General features: G+C 37.4%; 1 protein-coding gene across 1 annotated transcript in view; it reads right to left on the bottom strand.

The window, feature by feature from the left end:
- The window catches only part of btv (beethoven), a gene marked incomplete at its 3' end in the record, with an annotated part of 240,143 nt that overhangs the window by 216,289 nt on the left and 6,513 nt on the right, over positions 1-17,341 (bottom strand). The window contains 4 exon segments of the mRNA XM_067051518.1: positions 226-317; positions 5,257-5,393; positions 13,787-13,889; positions 14,447-14,585. Coding sequence (XP_066907619.1) covers positions 226-317; positions 5,257-5,393; positions 13,787-13,889; positions 14,447-14,585 — 471 coding nt within the window.

Here is a 17,341-nt window from a genome sequence, read left to right as displayed (position 1 = left end):
AAAAACCCTTTATACAACAAAATATACTATTTACTCAAAAAGAGCATATTACAATATATATATATATATACTCTAATAAATAGTTGAACTCTTTTTTAATAGTTTTCCTTGACCACAATGCTTACCATCTCCTTCTTAATTCTCATAAGGTCAACAATCTATACATAAAATAAATTAATGGTTTCTATACTGAAATTTTACACACTTTTTGTCACCAATACATACCCCATTCAAATAGTTTTCAGATCTTGTAATATCACTTTTCCAAAAATCTATATCCCTAAGTGCATATTGTAATGCAGCCGCTATGTCATTACCTGCAACAGATGTATTATTTGTGCAAGATTAAACAAATGCTGGCACGGAAATAAGTAAATATCTTCCATCTCTGCTAAGTAATTTTTAATAAAAACACAGAAGCCCAAAACACTATAAGAATTAATATACACTATCAACTAATCTGAAGTTCCTTAGGCAATTGATTACTTGTTTTATTTAATTACAGTTGGATCTCATATTAATGTTTTGGGTTCTTTTGAAAGTATCTCATGGATGTTAGATAAACAATTTATTAATGAATTACACTTTGACTTCGGGATAGAAGCCACTATTGAATGTGATGACAACACTGTAATCTTCAGCGACTCCCAAGCCGTAATACAAAAATTAACAACACCAGGTGCCGCAGGGTCACCCACGGAAGAAAAGTGCAGAAACATGGCTGCTATCATGAAGAAAAGAGGAAAGCTTATAGCTCTGCAGTGGATACCAGGCCATGTTGGTATAAATGGTAATGAACAAACTAACAAGTTGGCTAAGCTCGGTTGTGCATAGAACCAGCCTGTTCTACCACTTTCCTACAGAACATTAAAATCAATGATAAGTTCTTATTGGAAGGACAGGACAAGCACTAGACATAAAGTTCAAGCAGAAGGAAAGAAGTGGGAGAGCCTACTGCATAAGGATAAACGAATCCCGGCAATCTTAGCAGACCTAAGAGAGTGGCTTGTTTTCACCTAGTAACAAGACATGATCTTCTTCAAAATGTCCTCTATTCATTGAAATGTCCTCTATGCAACATAGGATACATGGATAGAGACCATCTTTTAACGTGTATTGGTCTAGAAGATCTTCAGCAGGATGCGGACCCACTAAGAGAAAAAGTAAAATTGTATTGGGCTGTGAGAGGGAAAGTGGCGTAATAGCCCACTTCCTGTGGCATAGGAAAAAAAAAAATCTTTGACTTCTAATGTTTATGTTCAATTGTCCTTAATTCATTTGAGAGATATAAAGATATATGTAACATTAAAATTAAAGATAGTTAAATCAATCAAACCCTAATAATCAGTTTAAAAAAACAAATAATAATAATAAGAAGAAGGACATATGGATCTATCCAACATGTGGCAAATAGGTGCAAGGCATTAGCAGAGACAGACTATTTGATGAGGAAATAATATAAGACTAAAGTATAAGCAGAGCCTTGGGAATACTGAGAAAAAATTATGTTCCTTACCATCTCTGTACTCAAGAAAAACTTGTAGATAATTCTGACATAAAGGTTTATTAGGATGAACAAATAATTACTGATCACAGGGTATCGCTTAACTGTTCAGACATTTTCATTATTTGCTACAGAAATAAAATTCTCAGAATCATTGATACACCAATTCCAAGTGATATCAATCTATTTCTAAGTTTCTGACTACTAGGGCAGAAAAAAAATATAAAATATCAGGAGCTTGCCTTTGAATTAAAACCTTTATATCACTTATAAAAAGTAATTGTTACTCCAATAGTCATGTCACTTAACAGTTTGATCTTAAAAGCTCTAAGAAGGTACAGGAGATCTCAGGCTTGAAATTGGAAACTTAAAATTGATAAAAAAAAAAATAGTTCTGCTTGGAATCTACAGAATTGTAAGGAAATTTTTAAATAAGTAAAATTGACTACACTCGTTTGATTTATTCAGGATATAGATTCCTTAAATCTGAGAGAAATTTAAAAAAATATATAATGAGAAAAATCTTGAGGTAGAACCAAAATTATATAATTATACTTTTTTCAACAAAACATAAGGGGAAATATACAGAAAAATACATGGCAATGTGGATTTAGTTGACAATAGATTATGTGGGTGGTTTGAAAAGTTCTCGGAATCACCCTTAGGTGTCAGTGCTAGAGCAACGAGATTCCCATGCAATAATCACACATCCATTGTGAGTGAACATGTGGCGTGAATGGTAGTGACGACTCTTTGTTGTTTTTTTATGCGTAGTGATTTGTGACAATAGAAAAAACTGAGATTAGAGCAGTGATTAAATACTTAGTAAAGAAAGGTATGAAAGCAAAGAAAATTCATGCCGACTTTCAGAACACACTGGGGGAATCTGCTCCTTCATATTCAACTGTTACCAAGTGGACCAGCAAGTTTAAATGTGATTGGGAGAGCTTAGATGATGATCCGTGTAGTGGACGGCTAAAAAGTCCTATGACCCAATAATTTATTGCAAAAGTGCATAAAAAGGTCATGGAGGATCGTCAACTGAAAGTGTGTGAGATTTCTGAAGCTGTAGGGATGTCATCTGAACGAGTATATCACATTTTAACCGAAGAATTGGGAATGAAAAAATTATCCGCAAGATGGGTGCAGCGGTCTTGACATTGGACCATAAACACACCAGATTGGAAATGTCCGAACAAAATCTGGCCCTTTTTCAGCACAACCAACAAGATTTTTGTGCCGCTTTGTGACTACAGATGAAACTTGGGCCCACTACTCTAGGAGAGATGGGTGCTGGGGCTCTTGAGATTGGACCATAAACGAACCAGATTGCAAATGTCCGAACAAAATCTGGCCTCTTTTCAGCGCAACCAACAAGATTTTTGGCGCCGGTTTGTGACTACAGATGAAACTTGGATCCACTACTATACCCCAGAGACAAAAAAACAGACAAAGCAGTGGAAACATGCTGATTCACCACCACCAAAGAAAGCAAAGGCAGAACATTCAGCCAGAAAGGTCATGGCCTCAGTTTTCTGGGATGCAAAAGGGATTCTGCTGATAGCTTATCGTCCTGCTGGCCAAAAAATTACAGGGAAATACTACGTAAACCTTCTAGACCAACTACAGAAAAAGATACATGAAAAAAGGCCTTGTTTGGCAAGGAAAAAGTCATCATTCATCAGGACAACGCCTGTCCGCACACAAGTGCTATTTCCATGGCAAAACTTCATGAACTGAGGTACGAATTGTTGCCACATTCACCTTATACAACTGATTTGGCACCATCAGACTTTCATCTCTTCCCCAAGCTAAAAATTTTTCTAGGTGAAGGATAAATGGTGTATTTTTAATAGAATAAACAAATAATTAAAACTTATTTATGCCAATGTTTTGGTCTCTGTCATAGGCCTTCATCTGGATGTTTGGTCAGAAGATTCAAAATACGAAATAAGTAAAAAAATAAATTTCATAAGAATGATCTATCAAATTGCCTTGGTACATGATAATGGCAGTGACATTGGCACAAAAAAATAATTAAGTTTCACTTATTAGAGTTCTTTTCACTGATTGCAACTCCCTACCAGCTTCTAACATAAAAAAAAAAAAAAAAATCAATTCAAAACAGAAATTATAATAAAATTATACGAAGAGCAGATGGTTGGGGGGTGCGGTCAAAATAAAATACAAATAAGTTGAAATAATTATTTAATCATGCGAACGTTTCGGCCAGAATTTCTAGGCTTCATCAGGGCTAAGAACAGAACAAGATAACAACCAATGAATACAGAAAATATGAACAGAATGATATAAAGTAAATAATTGTACAGAATGGAATTAATAAAATAAAGTGATGAGAGAAGTGGAAAATAAAATATAAATAGGTAATTGAATAAGTAGGTAAAATAACATAATTAAGGAAATAAAATATAATGAAGCCATATAATGCAAAGAAATATGAATATATTAGTTTATTAATAATTTAAAAATTATAATTATGGAAAGAAAAAGAAAATTGAGAGAAAGAAAATATATGTAACAAATGAAATATGTAACCATAATATTATATACAGAGGCAAAATATAAGTAAAGTTTAACAAAAGAAATGAATAGAAAAAGAAAAAAAAAAATGAAAACAACAACAATATATGGTGAACATAACTAATAAGGTGGGTAAGGAAAATTGAGAAAAAAATAGAAAAGAAGGGGGGGGGGTAAAGAAAGATAGGGGAAAAAAGAGAATAAAACATAAAACGAACCTGTCAGCTTGAAATCTTACCACCAAGTGGCTTCTGCGCCTGAACAGCCAAACTCCGAATTAAAAAAAAACATTAGAGAGATGACAAAGACATTACTTCCCTCTCCATAAAACTAGTTCCCTATTTATAATAAAACTAGTCCTTGCAGGCCCCTGAATGTTGGAAAATATCGTACACAGGAGGCTCTTCTCCTAAGGTTTGGAAAAATACTGAGGTGATTTTATGGTCCACTTTACACCAATGTGACTAGGAGGATATGTACGTAAATAGATGTACTGAAATAGATACTGTAAGGTTGATAACAGTGGGACATATTTGATCATCTCCTTATGGCACGAGGAGGGAGAGAACTCAGCTCTGATGGATCGATGGTGTTGCAGAGGCTCCAAGGTCCATCATGGGAATCTGGAACTGCAGTGGCAGAAAATACTAAAGGACCAGCAGACTACAGTAAGCCTTTCCTCAAGAGTTATGGACTATGAGTGATTATGATGAGATACATAAAGTTAAATTCCTTAACTCAATTGATAGTGGTCTGAAACATCCAGGATTAGCGATAGAATGAACTGTGTTTTATTGGGTTTAAATTTATGCATGTTCATGAACTAAAATGAGAAAGAGAAATTAGGTTATTTTTATTGAAGGGGGAAATCAAAATTTATTTTTTAGAATAACAGAAATGGAAAAGATAGGTAATTCGAATGTAGTTGAAGTTCTCATGTGTCCTGGCCGGGAGCTTGATAGAGAACGACACTACCTCTTGCGGAGAGAGGCAGAGGTTAGATAAACATAGGGAAAGCTAAGAAATTTTATTTGAATTCTTAACACCCAGAATGGCTATATGTAGAAAAGAAATATATGAAAAAATGATGAGATAGACCAGAAGTTAGTTGTTTGAAAACAATATAACTCGGAATAGCCATGATGTAATTTAAAGTTTGGTAGAATGACAGAACTTGAAAACTGCTAAAATTAAAGTAACTATAAATTTACCTATTATATCAAAAATATTTTCCATTCTTGATTCAGGAAAAAATATATTTTGCATTCTCCAAACCTTATCTAGAGTGTTAAATGTATCATCTATAAGATCTTCAAGGGTCTTGAAATTGAAGCCTGATACCAGATTTCTATAAAAAATACAAAAGTTTTCTATTAGACATCAATACATTAAAATATTTGAATATTTTAAATTTAATTCATAAAATCAAACTGCAGTGAATCTCTGTCAAGGAAATAGTGAAGGCTGAAGGGCTCTCACAATGGGGTATAAAAGCAAGAATGTTTTTATTTTATTCCATTTTTATTGTTTCAAGTGTATTACTAATTATTTAGGTGAAAACCAGAGTTCTCACAGAGCATTGGTTCAAAAGATTAATTTTTTAAGTTGCAACATCAGGCTTATAGATAAGAAAGCCTTATTTGATAACTAAAACTAGTATGAAATCACAACTTTCTTTACATTTCCTCCACTATGATTTGTGCAATCTTCTGCAAGATACCATATTGTGTCATGCCACTGTGTACATTTTCACACGCCTTAAACTCCCAATAAACATTTTTTCTGTTTCCCAATGAATAAAAGGAGGAATGTTTGGATGAGAGTAATAAGAAGAGCACTAACAGACCTTTTTCCAACAACAACCTTATACATTTGTGAGGATCATTTAGATATTAGTAAATTTTTCAAAACTAATTTGGATATTATTTCATTTAAGTACATTTTCCCTAACTACTTTGAATATCAATGCATCTAAATACACTTTTCCGAATAGATTCGGATATAACTTAGTAACACTAAGTTTAATTAACACATTAAGCAGAATATTGTATCTGAATGCCTTTTAACAACCTAGTATGTGTTACTGATACATAAAAATGGTTAAAAGATTATATTACTAAATGGGACTAAGTATAATATTAAGATAGGGGTCTATAAATCCTTATTAAAAATAGAAAAACAATTTTTTTGGATAAAGAAGTCAAACAAATTCAGTGAATAAAGTAGATGGTCATAACCTTGCCGACTGAATTCACTGTATTTATCTTCTTTGCAGTTAATTTGGCATTAATGATCTACTGTTTTGACTGTTCCTTCTTGGAAATGTAGTGATACATCCATGTTTCATTAATCTATAGTTACTAGGCCTCAATAGTACTTACTAAAAGCAAACAATTTCTGATGCTACAAGCATCATCTCTTGGATTTTCTCAGGACTTATTGACTCCCACTGTGTAGGCGTGTCTGCTAAAAGACCTAGTGGAGGCATATCTGCAATGATGCACACAGTATCATAGAATACAGTGCGAAAATCTCGAGTGGAACGCAGGGCACTTCTTCAATACACACCGATAGCTTTACAGACATATGACACACTTGGCAGGCTTCCGCCCAGATCAGTGCTGCTTACAAAAGCGTGGAACTGGTGAAATTACCCAAAAGCTTCCTCTGATTCTCTCTTGGTCCTCCTATATTTGGCATAATCCTAGACAATTCATTAGTCACTTATGCTGCTCAGGTGCTAACTTTGTGTATGTGTTCATCAAAACAAAGCCTGGCACCAATCTGCACCCCAAAATATCTAATAGATGGCTTGGATAAGATATCGAACTACCGATGGTGAGAGTGATAATCTCCTTCACTTTTCTACTGGCTATCACCACTGCCACAGTTTTATGGTCAGTAAGTAAGAGCCCTTCACTGAAAGCCACTGATGAATGGTCATGACTGCCTTGTCCACATAGTAACATATCTCCTCCAAGAGTTTCCCACCAACTATGATAGCCAGATCATCAGCAAGGTTTTGCTTTTGAAGAAACTATTACATTTGGCTAAATGTAATAGTTTCTTCTGGCACAGATAGCCTTAGCACCATGTCATACATAATGTTCCACAGCAATGGCCCTAAAACTAAACCCTGAGGAATGTCACCCGTGATCGTATAAGTTTTCAATCCAGCTTCTGTATTTTAAGATTCTATTAGTGAAATTATTATTATTATTGGTGTGACAGATTGTAGAGGTCTAAGGCCTTGTACAATGTACTAAGGTAATACATCACGCGTTTCCTGTAGTGGTGAGTGAAATAACTCAATAATCTTTATGAGGTATTATGGGACTTCCATCCTTCGCAATCTGTCCATGATACAGCCCCACCAAGCAGAACTGAAAGCATTCTTTACATCCAAAATTATAATGGCGCAGTACTTCTTACCACCCCTTCTACACCTCTTTCTTGCAATGGCTTCCCGAGCAGTTCTGATGGCAAAATCGATGGCATTGATTGTCAATCTGCCCTCCCGAAAACCATACTGACTATCAAATAATCCTTGGGCTCCTTCACACAAGTCAATCAACCTGCCATTAAAGATCCTCTCCAGTAACCTGCCGACAATGTCCAGGAGACATACTGGGTAATAAGATGTGGGATCTTCCGGCAGCCCTGGAGCTAAGCAACCTTTCACTGGTCACTAGGCTAATCTTCTGGTATGAAAACAGGCTTACTGGAGAACAAAAATCTCCTTGGTCCACCAATATACTGTATGTGTCGATTTATCCTAGAAGTCCTGGTCATTAAAGCATTACATGTGTTAGTAATAAACTTTATCAGTTGTGTTACTCTTTCTTCTACTGATCCTAGTAATTTGGTTCTTTTCTTCTTCATGATGACAAAGGAATCTCTGTTGAAGGATCGATGGTTCCAACCAGCAAGTAGCTGTGTTTTAGTCTTTTTGATTTCACCAACCGGGCAAAGACTTGGAAGCAGATGGCCTGTGTGTATATCGATCACTGACATACCAATAGTTGTCCCCGCAAATAAGGTTTGCTCTCACACTAGTCAAATTGAATATAGAGGCATTACTATTCCTTGAAAACATCAGAGTAGATCTGATATTAGGGATAACAACATCTAAGGCAGCGAACGTATCAAGAAGACTCAAATTCTTCTTGTGTTGCACTAGGTGGTGCATAGACACAATAGATATAAAAGTTTCTCACCTTAACCCACACAACTCCTTTTCTACAAATCAGTTCGACTTCCAGTATGAAGTGATCCTTTCTGACTAAAATTGCTGCTTGACCACTAAGGTCCTTCATCAAGGGCCCACCCATTTCTGACTACCGAAGTTTGACCACGACCATGAAGCTGCTGCAGCTCAACTTGCACCACTGCATTGCTGTGTGTGGAGTGTTACAACAATATATTAAAGTAAGGACATTGAAATTATTTTAATTAAGAATCTTATCTCAATGATGGCAGGCCGAAAGGTCTGTGCCCATGCATCCCAGGGCCTGCATTGTTTTAAAAAGTAATTTAAAGCTGCTGCCTCTCTGGCAACTTTGTTCCAGAGAACTTGCAGCAGCTCAGCTCACCCCATATGGGGACTCAGGAAGGGCAGACATCACGATTGTTGTGGGATATCTGCCCTATGACGACTCAAACCCCATGATTAGGCTCGAAAGGATCATGAGATTGTGGGAAAACTCAGATCCTAGCTGCCCTGGTCGCCAATGCACACCATGATCTGTGGGGCAGCTCTAACACCAATAAAAGGGGAGAGAAAATCTTAGATTTTATTATTAATTTTGGTCTTGACATTCTTAACATGGGGCAGGAAGCCTACCTTCTGCAATAGGGTCAGGTAAGAAATTATTGACATCACACTGGCGACACACCACATTAGTCAATACATAGTCAACTGGCATGTCTCTAATGAATAATCATGCTCAGATCACAAATACATCCGATATGATTTATCTGCTGATATGAGATGCGATGCTATGTGTAGAAATCCCAGACGCATGGACTGGGAGTCCTACAATGCACATCTCACTGATCTTACCAGTCATTGTCCAAAAGTAATAAACAATACTTGGTACCTGGAATGTCTTAATGACTCACTGACGGATGCTATTGTCAACTCATACCACAGCAGCAATCCAGTCTGTAAACAATGAGCAATCCTGTCCTGAGCTTAATAAGCAAAGAGCACTCACTAGAAGATTATTCAATGCTGCCAAAAGATCTGGCAGCTGGGAACCTACAGGAGGGTTCTTACAAACTACCATAAACTGGTTTGCAAAGCTAAAAGACAATCTTGGAGGAAGTTTTGTCTTGAGGTTGACAACACTCCGGATACTTGCCGTTTAAGTAAAATACTCTCCAAAAAATCCAATTACTGGACTGTTGGGTAAGCTAAAAAATCCTGCTGGGATAATGGGACAATGGATACACTTTGTGTTCTAGTGAAATCTCACTTCCCTAACTGTGAATTGCTGAAGAATGATTACATTTCTCCCACTATTAACAATTACAGTGCTAGTAGAGAAAAGTGGGAGAAAGCCAATAGTATTATTACTATTGATAAAATCGAATAGGCAATTAATCCTTTATCGCCATTAAAATCACCTGGCACTGATGGAATCTTTCCTGCCTTGCTGCAGAAAGCCCTACCAGTAATCAGGGTGCACATTCTTGAACTCCTCAGAGGTAGCTTAGCACTTGGATATACCCCAACCAGATGGAGGACATCCAGGGTGTGCTATTTACTCAAACCGAGGAAGGGATCCTATGAAGATTCTAAAGCTTTTTGACCAATATGTCTCACACCCTTTCTAATGAAGACATTGAAAAAGATTGTGGATAGACATATAAGAGAACAGGAATTGTTAGCAAATGCTATACATTCCAGTCAATTTGCCTACCAAGCAGGGAAATCCTGCGAGGTAGCCCTACACAGCATGTTTTCTAGGATTGAAAGGTCACTTGAACAAAAAGAGATCACAGTAGGCATCTTCGCAGACATTGAAGATGCAATAGACAAGACTCCCTATAGCGTTATTAATTATGCGCTAAGGAATAGAAGAATAGATCCTATTGTTTCTGGTTGGATAACCTCCATGCTAGAAAGGATCCTCAAATCAGCGTTAGGGCACTCTGGGCTGTGGATCAGACCCAAAGGGGGATGCCCATAGGGTAGGGTGCTCTCTCCCTTACTGTGGTGTTGTGTATGTGTAATCATCAGCCCACTCAAGGTTGGTGTTTGGGTCTTCACTAAAAAGAGAAAGGTGACAATAAGATCACCTATACGGAATAATATCCAGATAAACTAAATCAAAGAGGTGAAACACCTGGGGGTCATTCTGGATTACAAACTACAATGGCACAAGCATGTGCTAGAGAAAACTAGTAAAGCCCTCAAATGCCTATGGGCCAGGCTTGTCAAACAAGATACTAGATCTAATGCCCTGACTCTGGCAGGACATGGGAAGATAATTCAGCAGATAGATGAGGATAGGGTTTTCGGTTTTAGGATGCTTCAACTGCACCTAAGCTTGCATTTTCTGCCGTCAGGGCATAGAAGGCAGTGCGATTCGGGCAGTACACTCTTTCGCAAGATGACCCACTTTCCCACATCTCAAACAGAGTTTTGTTCTGTCAGCTCCCTTGCAATATTTCACGAAATGACCATAGTTGAAGAATCGGAAGCATCTCTGGGGAGAAATTTTTTCTCTTACCAGGCTGTTTATCCAACCAACTCGAGATGCTTCCCTTTTCTATGTCTTTTCTTGCTAGTTCTGTAGGTAATACAACTATTGCTGTTTGTGTGCCACTGTAAATAGGGATTGGAATACTGGGATATGGAATACCAGTATGTTGAGCCATTTGTACAATTTTGTAATACCGGTAATCACAAGTTTAAATACCGTTCTTTCGGTATTAATTAGAAATATTTTAAATGGTCTCCAGTATAAGTTTAGGGGTAGTCAATATAGCAAAATAGTCTATGTTTTGGTTTTTATGTCTCTTTGACGGGCGAAATTAATTAGACTGTGAATACAAAGTTGCAATCTAGAGATCATGAGAGTAATCTAGAGAAGTGATATAATAAAGAAATCATCCAAGGAGACAGGCCAAAACTGAGTGATACAGCACATACGCAGGATTCATAGTCTAATATTTGTATCTGTAAGAACAAGATTGTAGTTGTGAAGAAAGTCCGTAATATTTCGATATTTTTTAAATTGGTGAGTTTGTTATTCGCATTGTATTTGCATATCATACTTTAGGGTTCAAAATATAATTCAGATTTATTATATACTCATAATTAATAAAGCCATAATAATGAATAAGAATAACTTCAAAAAACATATAAAAAATCTGTTGATAATACTTCGGTTTAGTTTCATAATTTATATGATGAAAAGATTATGGTGGCATAATGTAAAAAATGTTTAAGAGTTATTAAAGTGAATGGAAGAAGTACAAGTGGACTCCATACATATTTAAAGACGAAACTTGATACAACTAAGTTAAAGAGGAAAGAATCTAATAGCGATGAAGATACAAATTTAAGCACAGTTTTTAAGCCCAAATCATCAGGAATTTTAGATTATCTGATTCCGATTTGAAGAGAATGAGAACGAAAATGATAATGATAATGTAATTGTTGAAGATATTACTAATGAGGATGAAATATTAACTCATCAAGAATTGCTTCCTATAAAGTTCCTATTAATAAAGTTCAAAAATTATTAAGATATTTAAACGTTCCCTTGAAAAAAATGTGTTATTACAAAAATATGTACTAACTGAAAATAAAACAGAACATATGTTAATATTAGATTCTAAAATACGTTGGAACAGTTTACTCCTAATGATAGAACGATTTTTGAAACTGAAAAATCTAATCCAAAAAGCAATAATCAATTTAAACCTGCAAATTCATTTTTCTGATGGTGAATTAGACTTAATATCCAGAACTACATCAGCTCTACTTGCAATAAAACTGGCAGTGGAGGTATTATGTTGGAGATATTATGATTTACTAATAGCTAATGCAACAAAAATTTCATATTACAGTCACTGAAAGAACAGCAAATATCATTTCTGAGCAATTATTACATTAAAAAATTGCACAGAAGAAAGAGACTGACCAATTCAAATTTGATCAAGTTTATAGTAAATTTTCTAAAAATTGTTTACCCAAAAACCTATTCACATTCAGAAGAATTTGGTACAGTTATTGAAGATGATGATGACACTAATGTCAATAGTGAAAAAGAATTAAAAAAAAATCAGAATTAGCGATAACTAAAAAAATTTCAAGTAACCAAAATACAATACAGAAATAAGTTATATCAAAACCATCCTATGAAAAATCAATTTATTTCAAGATGAGGGATTTAGAGGTAAATGCTTGAAAAAAGTATATTGCGCATTGCTAACAGTACCACTAACTAGCGCAGATGTTGAAAGAGCGTTTTTGACAGCTGGTAATTTTTGCACAAAATTACGTTCCAGGTTTAATGATAGTACAATTGATGCATTATGTTATTTAAGATCACATTTCAAAAATTTGTAAGTGTAGTTGTAGTATCACAAACTGAATAGTGATATTTACACTTGTTTTTGATTTAAATACATAAAATATTCCTTGCTTATTTACTTTTTTGTGATTCTTTATATATTTTTATAACTTATAAGTTACACACGATTTTTTGTGATATTTAATATCTCTAATAAAACTGGCAAATAAAACAAAGAAACACCCCTGTTTAATTTCTTTTTCTTCTATATCTATTAAGATTTAAAAAATACCGGTATTGAACTTTTGATCTGATACTACAATTCCTAACCCTAAGCCTTGAGAAGTGATTTAACAATGGAGATATCAATTTTTTCCACACCATCAATATGATTTGTACATTGATTTGTGATTGTACACTTCATCAGCCACGGTCAGTTCATTGAGGTCCTTCAATTTAAAAGAGAGTCTCTCTTCCAAGTGACCTCCGCTTTGTCAGTCATTTTCTCTGCTATCACGGTATTCATTTGTTCTTTTCTCTCGATTTTCTATCCAAGACCAGACCAAATGAATCCCCGTGTTACACTTTCACAATTTTCGTACATTATTTCCCTATATTCTGGCAATCAGGATCGCTTTTTATTTTTAGCTGAATATCCGCATAGGCTGAGTCCTCCTTTGCCGTGACCATCAAAGCATCTGGGCGAGCATGTCTTGTTCCTATTTTCTGCTCTTTGGCCTTCTTTTTTCTTCTTTCTTACCCAGGTTTATTTCCTGGATTGGTTTGACTTCTGTTTCTTCTTGGCCATTGGGTATCTTCTTCTCTTTCTCAGTCTCCTCTCGAATACCTGATGTTATTACTTGAGACTCATCATGCAGGGGTCAGAAACTTGACTTGATCTGAGTTCCGGAACTGTTTCCAGCTGTGTCTATTCTCCACACTTGATCATATATCATACGAATTGAGATTACTTCTGCTTTGATCGTTTTATGAACATGCATGTGGGTATATGTGGTATATATAAACAATAATTAGTAACAAAATGAAGAAATATACAAAAATATAAAGAAATAAAAAAAAAGAAGGATAACTTCATCATTTATGTTATACATATATACGCACACATAATCACATTACTCGATCTACAAACTCCTCCAACAAAATATGTTAGTGAATTATAATATGAAGAATAAAAGTATTTTATGAAACTTACAAGAATTTTTTTGCCAAAGGTTCAAAAACATTAGCCACAAAGGTTCCAGATTTACTTTCGCTACTTAGCCAAAAGTTGACTTCATCTTGAAGAGTAAGTATATCTGAAATTACCAGTATAATATAATATAATTCATTATGCAGGTAAAGAAAATGGATCTTTTAATACTAAAATTAGTTTCTTTTGCAATTTGTAATATCAATACTGTTATTTTACCCTGTGATTTTTGTAGACCCTTATAGTATGCTGTACTTCTTTTATTACCAACTAAAGTAGTCACTGATGTTTAATCCAAATGGAACAATGGAATGATGACGTGAAATTATTGGAGTATAGATGACTTCAAGGACCCTACTGACAACTAATCCACTCCATTGTTCCATTTTTTACTGTCAATAGCAATACATGTTTATGTGTAACACACATAGTTTATAATATTTACAATTTAAAAACATTTCAATGAACACATTTATATAACTCTTGAGAACTAATAGGAAATAAACAGTACCTCTACAATTACAAGAACATTAAATAATTTAATATGTAAGTCACCAGAAAAAAAAATTAGAAATTAAAAATCCATTAAAAATATTTATTTCCTTTTAAATTAAAAGTTAAATTTAAAAGTAAAATTGTTGACCAAACAAAAAATGATAAAACCTCTGAATGCCTCCTTGTCTATTGCAGAAGCTGTTTCTATCCTGGAATTGTGTATTAAAACATTTTTCAATCGATTTTCTAAAGCAGACACAAGCTGGTCAATCTTGGGATCTATAATCTCATTCAATTTACCTGGGACCTAAACATAAATATAAACATACTTAACTTACACATCAACTAAAGGAGGAAAGGATTGATAGATTTGGAAGTCATCAACATAGAGATAGTGGAATCGGTAACTGATTGGTTTAGGAAGATCATTGATATAGGAATTGAACAGGAGAGGAAAAATGCTCAATGATCTTCCTAATCCTTAGGACAGAGTAAAGAAGGAAGATAAAGGTTGATTAGTAATAGCAACTCTTTTTTTTTTTTTTGTTCCCCCTTCCTGGCATTACTGCCATACGGGGTTCGGCAACAGTGGGGTAGTGTGTTAGGATTGCGCATGGCACCGCTGCCAATAAACATCTTTATTTTTTTTAAACTTTATTTTCATATATTATATACAAAATTAATGGTGGAGCCATTTAATTTTTTGGGGACAATTACTTTTAAAAACATGGTGCAGCCCAGCACTCGGTTGAGTGCCTTAAGATGGGTTTACACCTTATCCACCAGCATCCGTCCGGTACGTCCAACACGCCTGGTCCGCATCCGTACGGTTTCCCCGGAATCCCCGTGTCCTGTCAGGATCTGTGAGACCCAATAGTCTGGGATGACTCAATCTGCTCTCAGTCTTGAGTGGACGGTGGGAAAGAATTTCCTCAGCGTTGCACCCTTTTTGCTAGTTCGCCACCGTCCATTCCACTCCTCGATCGACTCTTCCCACAGGAACTTCTTCCAAAGATTCGGTGCTCGCTGATCCTCTCTCAGAGTCCCTCCAGTAGCTCTCCCAGCTCCTGCCTTTTCATATCGTACTTCGTAGCATCCTCCTTGAGGATGAGGTCCAGGGGCATTGTTCCGGCCAGCACCTGCACCGCCTCATGCGACACCATCCTATACACCTTTGTGACCCTCAGCAGAGCCAGTCGTTGCGTAGTGACCAGTCTTTTCTTCTGCTCCCGCGATGAGGGTTCGACTCCAGGCAGGGGATGCGTACCTCAGGATACCCACTCCTTTGTAAATAGTCATTGTAGCAGGCTACATGAGGCCCCATACTGCTCAGCCTGTTAAGTGAAAGAGTCACCCTATCCCTCAGGAATACCAGGTGAGGGGTGGCATCCTCTCCTCATCTCCTGGAAGCCTCTGCTCATCCTCACTCTGAGGTATGTCACCTCCTCACCCGGCCTCACCTTCTCTCCCTGTATGTCCAGAGTGATAGGGTGAGCCCTGTCCGTGAAGCCTTTTAGAAGTATGGCTTGAGTCTTAGCTGCAGCCATACTCAACCTTCTCCTCACGCACAAATCTCCAACCAGACTGGCACATCTCTCCGCTTCGTTCTTCAATATGGCTCTGCTATTTCCAGCCACGATGACTGCCAGGCCATGGCAAGGAACCCTCTATCTTCTAGTTCCCCCAACAACTTATCAAACACCAACTTCCACAGGGCCGGGCCGAGAACCGAACCCTCCGGGCAGCCTCTCTCGACCTCGGAATAGCTACCCTTGATCTTCACACTCCTATTACTAAGGAGTCAGGGCTGGCGTCCACCATAGGACTGGACGTGCTGAAGGGTAATATTGGTCGCTTGGGTGATGGCATCCGTCAGGAAGGGTCAATTCCTAACTCTTCCTCCATCGGCGCCACCTTCTCCCATTCCCTATCCACCAATATCCCCTCCAGTTCACTGGAGAAGGCTCTCCAATTCGCCGATCATGTCACAAAGCCTCTTTCCTCTGCTATGGCTCCGCCTTCCTCCTCCACTTCACTGAAGGCTATGACCCGGTGGTCAGAGCTCGTGTCTGACCTTAGAGCCCAGTCCGCTATTCTCTTCGCCATGGGAGCCATGGCCAGTGTCATGTCTATCCAACTCTGGCCCCTCACATACACGAATGTGGGGCCAGAGGGCTCAATCATAATGACGAGCTGACACCTAGCCACACTCTCTTCCATCAGTCTCCCTCTGGCGTCTGTGCGAACTAACCCTAGGCCGTGCTCCTCGCATTGCTGTCGGAACAGACTATCGCATTATAGTACTTAAGTACGACAGCCTCCACAGTAGCGATACTATCGTTGATATCTTTGTTGTTCCTTCTAGGCAGCATGTACGATGAAACAAGAGCGAAGGAGATCCTTCCCCACCTCACGTAACATGCCGCCGGATCTGCTGTGGTGAATTGCTTCAGTTCCATAACGTTGAGGGAGGAATTAACTATCAAAATCACTGCTCTAGGCCTCCTCTCACCACTGCCCAAAGCGACCACCATCGACGCCACACCAAACCCTGTAACCACCTTGTTGCGACAGCATGGTTCCTGGATTACCATGATGTCGACCTTCCGGGCGAGAGTCCTAAGTTTGTCCGAGACCACTCATCTTTGGCCCATACTGACCTGCAGGATCTGCAGCCTACGCATAGTGCATTCTTTTCGCTGCACGACCATCTTCTCAAGATGTAGTGGGCATTCCCTGGTGCCCGCACAATATTGGAGATCTTTCCCCTCTCTGCCTTGCTCGATACAGTTTCTGCAGTGCAGTGTCAGTCCCTTCTTCTTTGCCGGACATTCTTTGATTTTATGCCCCGTGCCAATACACCACTTACACACCGGTTACTCAGTGCATGCCTTGGCAGGGTGTACATACTTCTGACACCGCAGGCAGAGCAGGGGGTCAAGGTAGTCTCTGATGGTCATGCTCCATCCTGTTGTTGTGTCGGCTGCGGACAAGTTCATCAGGGCAAGCCTCACTGACTGGTGGACTTCCACCACCCACATCATTGACAGCCCACCCCTAACA

The sequence above is a fragment of the Halyomorpha halys genome, unplaced genomic scaffold, assembly GCF_000696795.3.
Source record: "Halyomorpha halys isolate HHAL.00 unplaced genomic scaffold, Hhal_1.1 Scaffold598.1, whole genome shotgun sequence".
In the NCBI taxonomy this organism is placed as follows: domain Eukaryota; kingdom Metazoa; phylum Arthropoda; class Insecta; order Hemiptera; family Pentatomidae; genus Halyomorpha; species Halyomorpha halys.
Note: the sequence above shows the minus strand (reverse complement) of the source record. Positions and strands in the feature narration are given on the sequence as shown.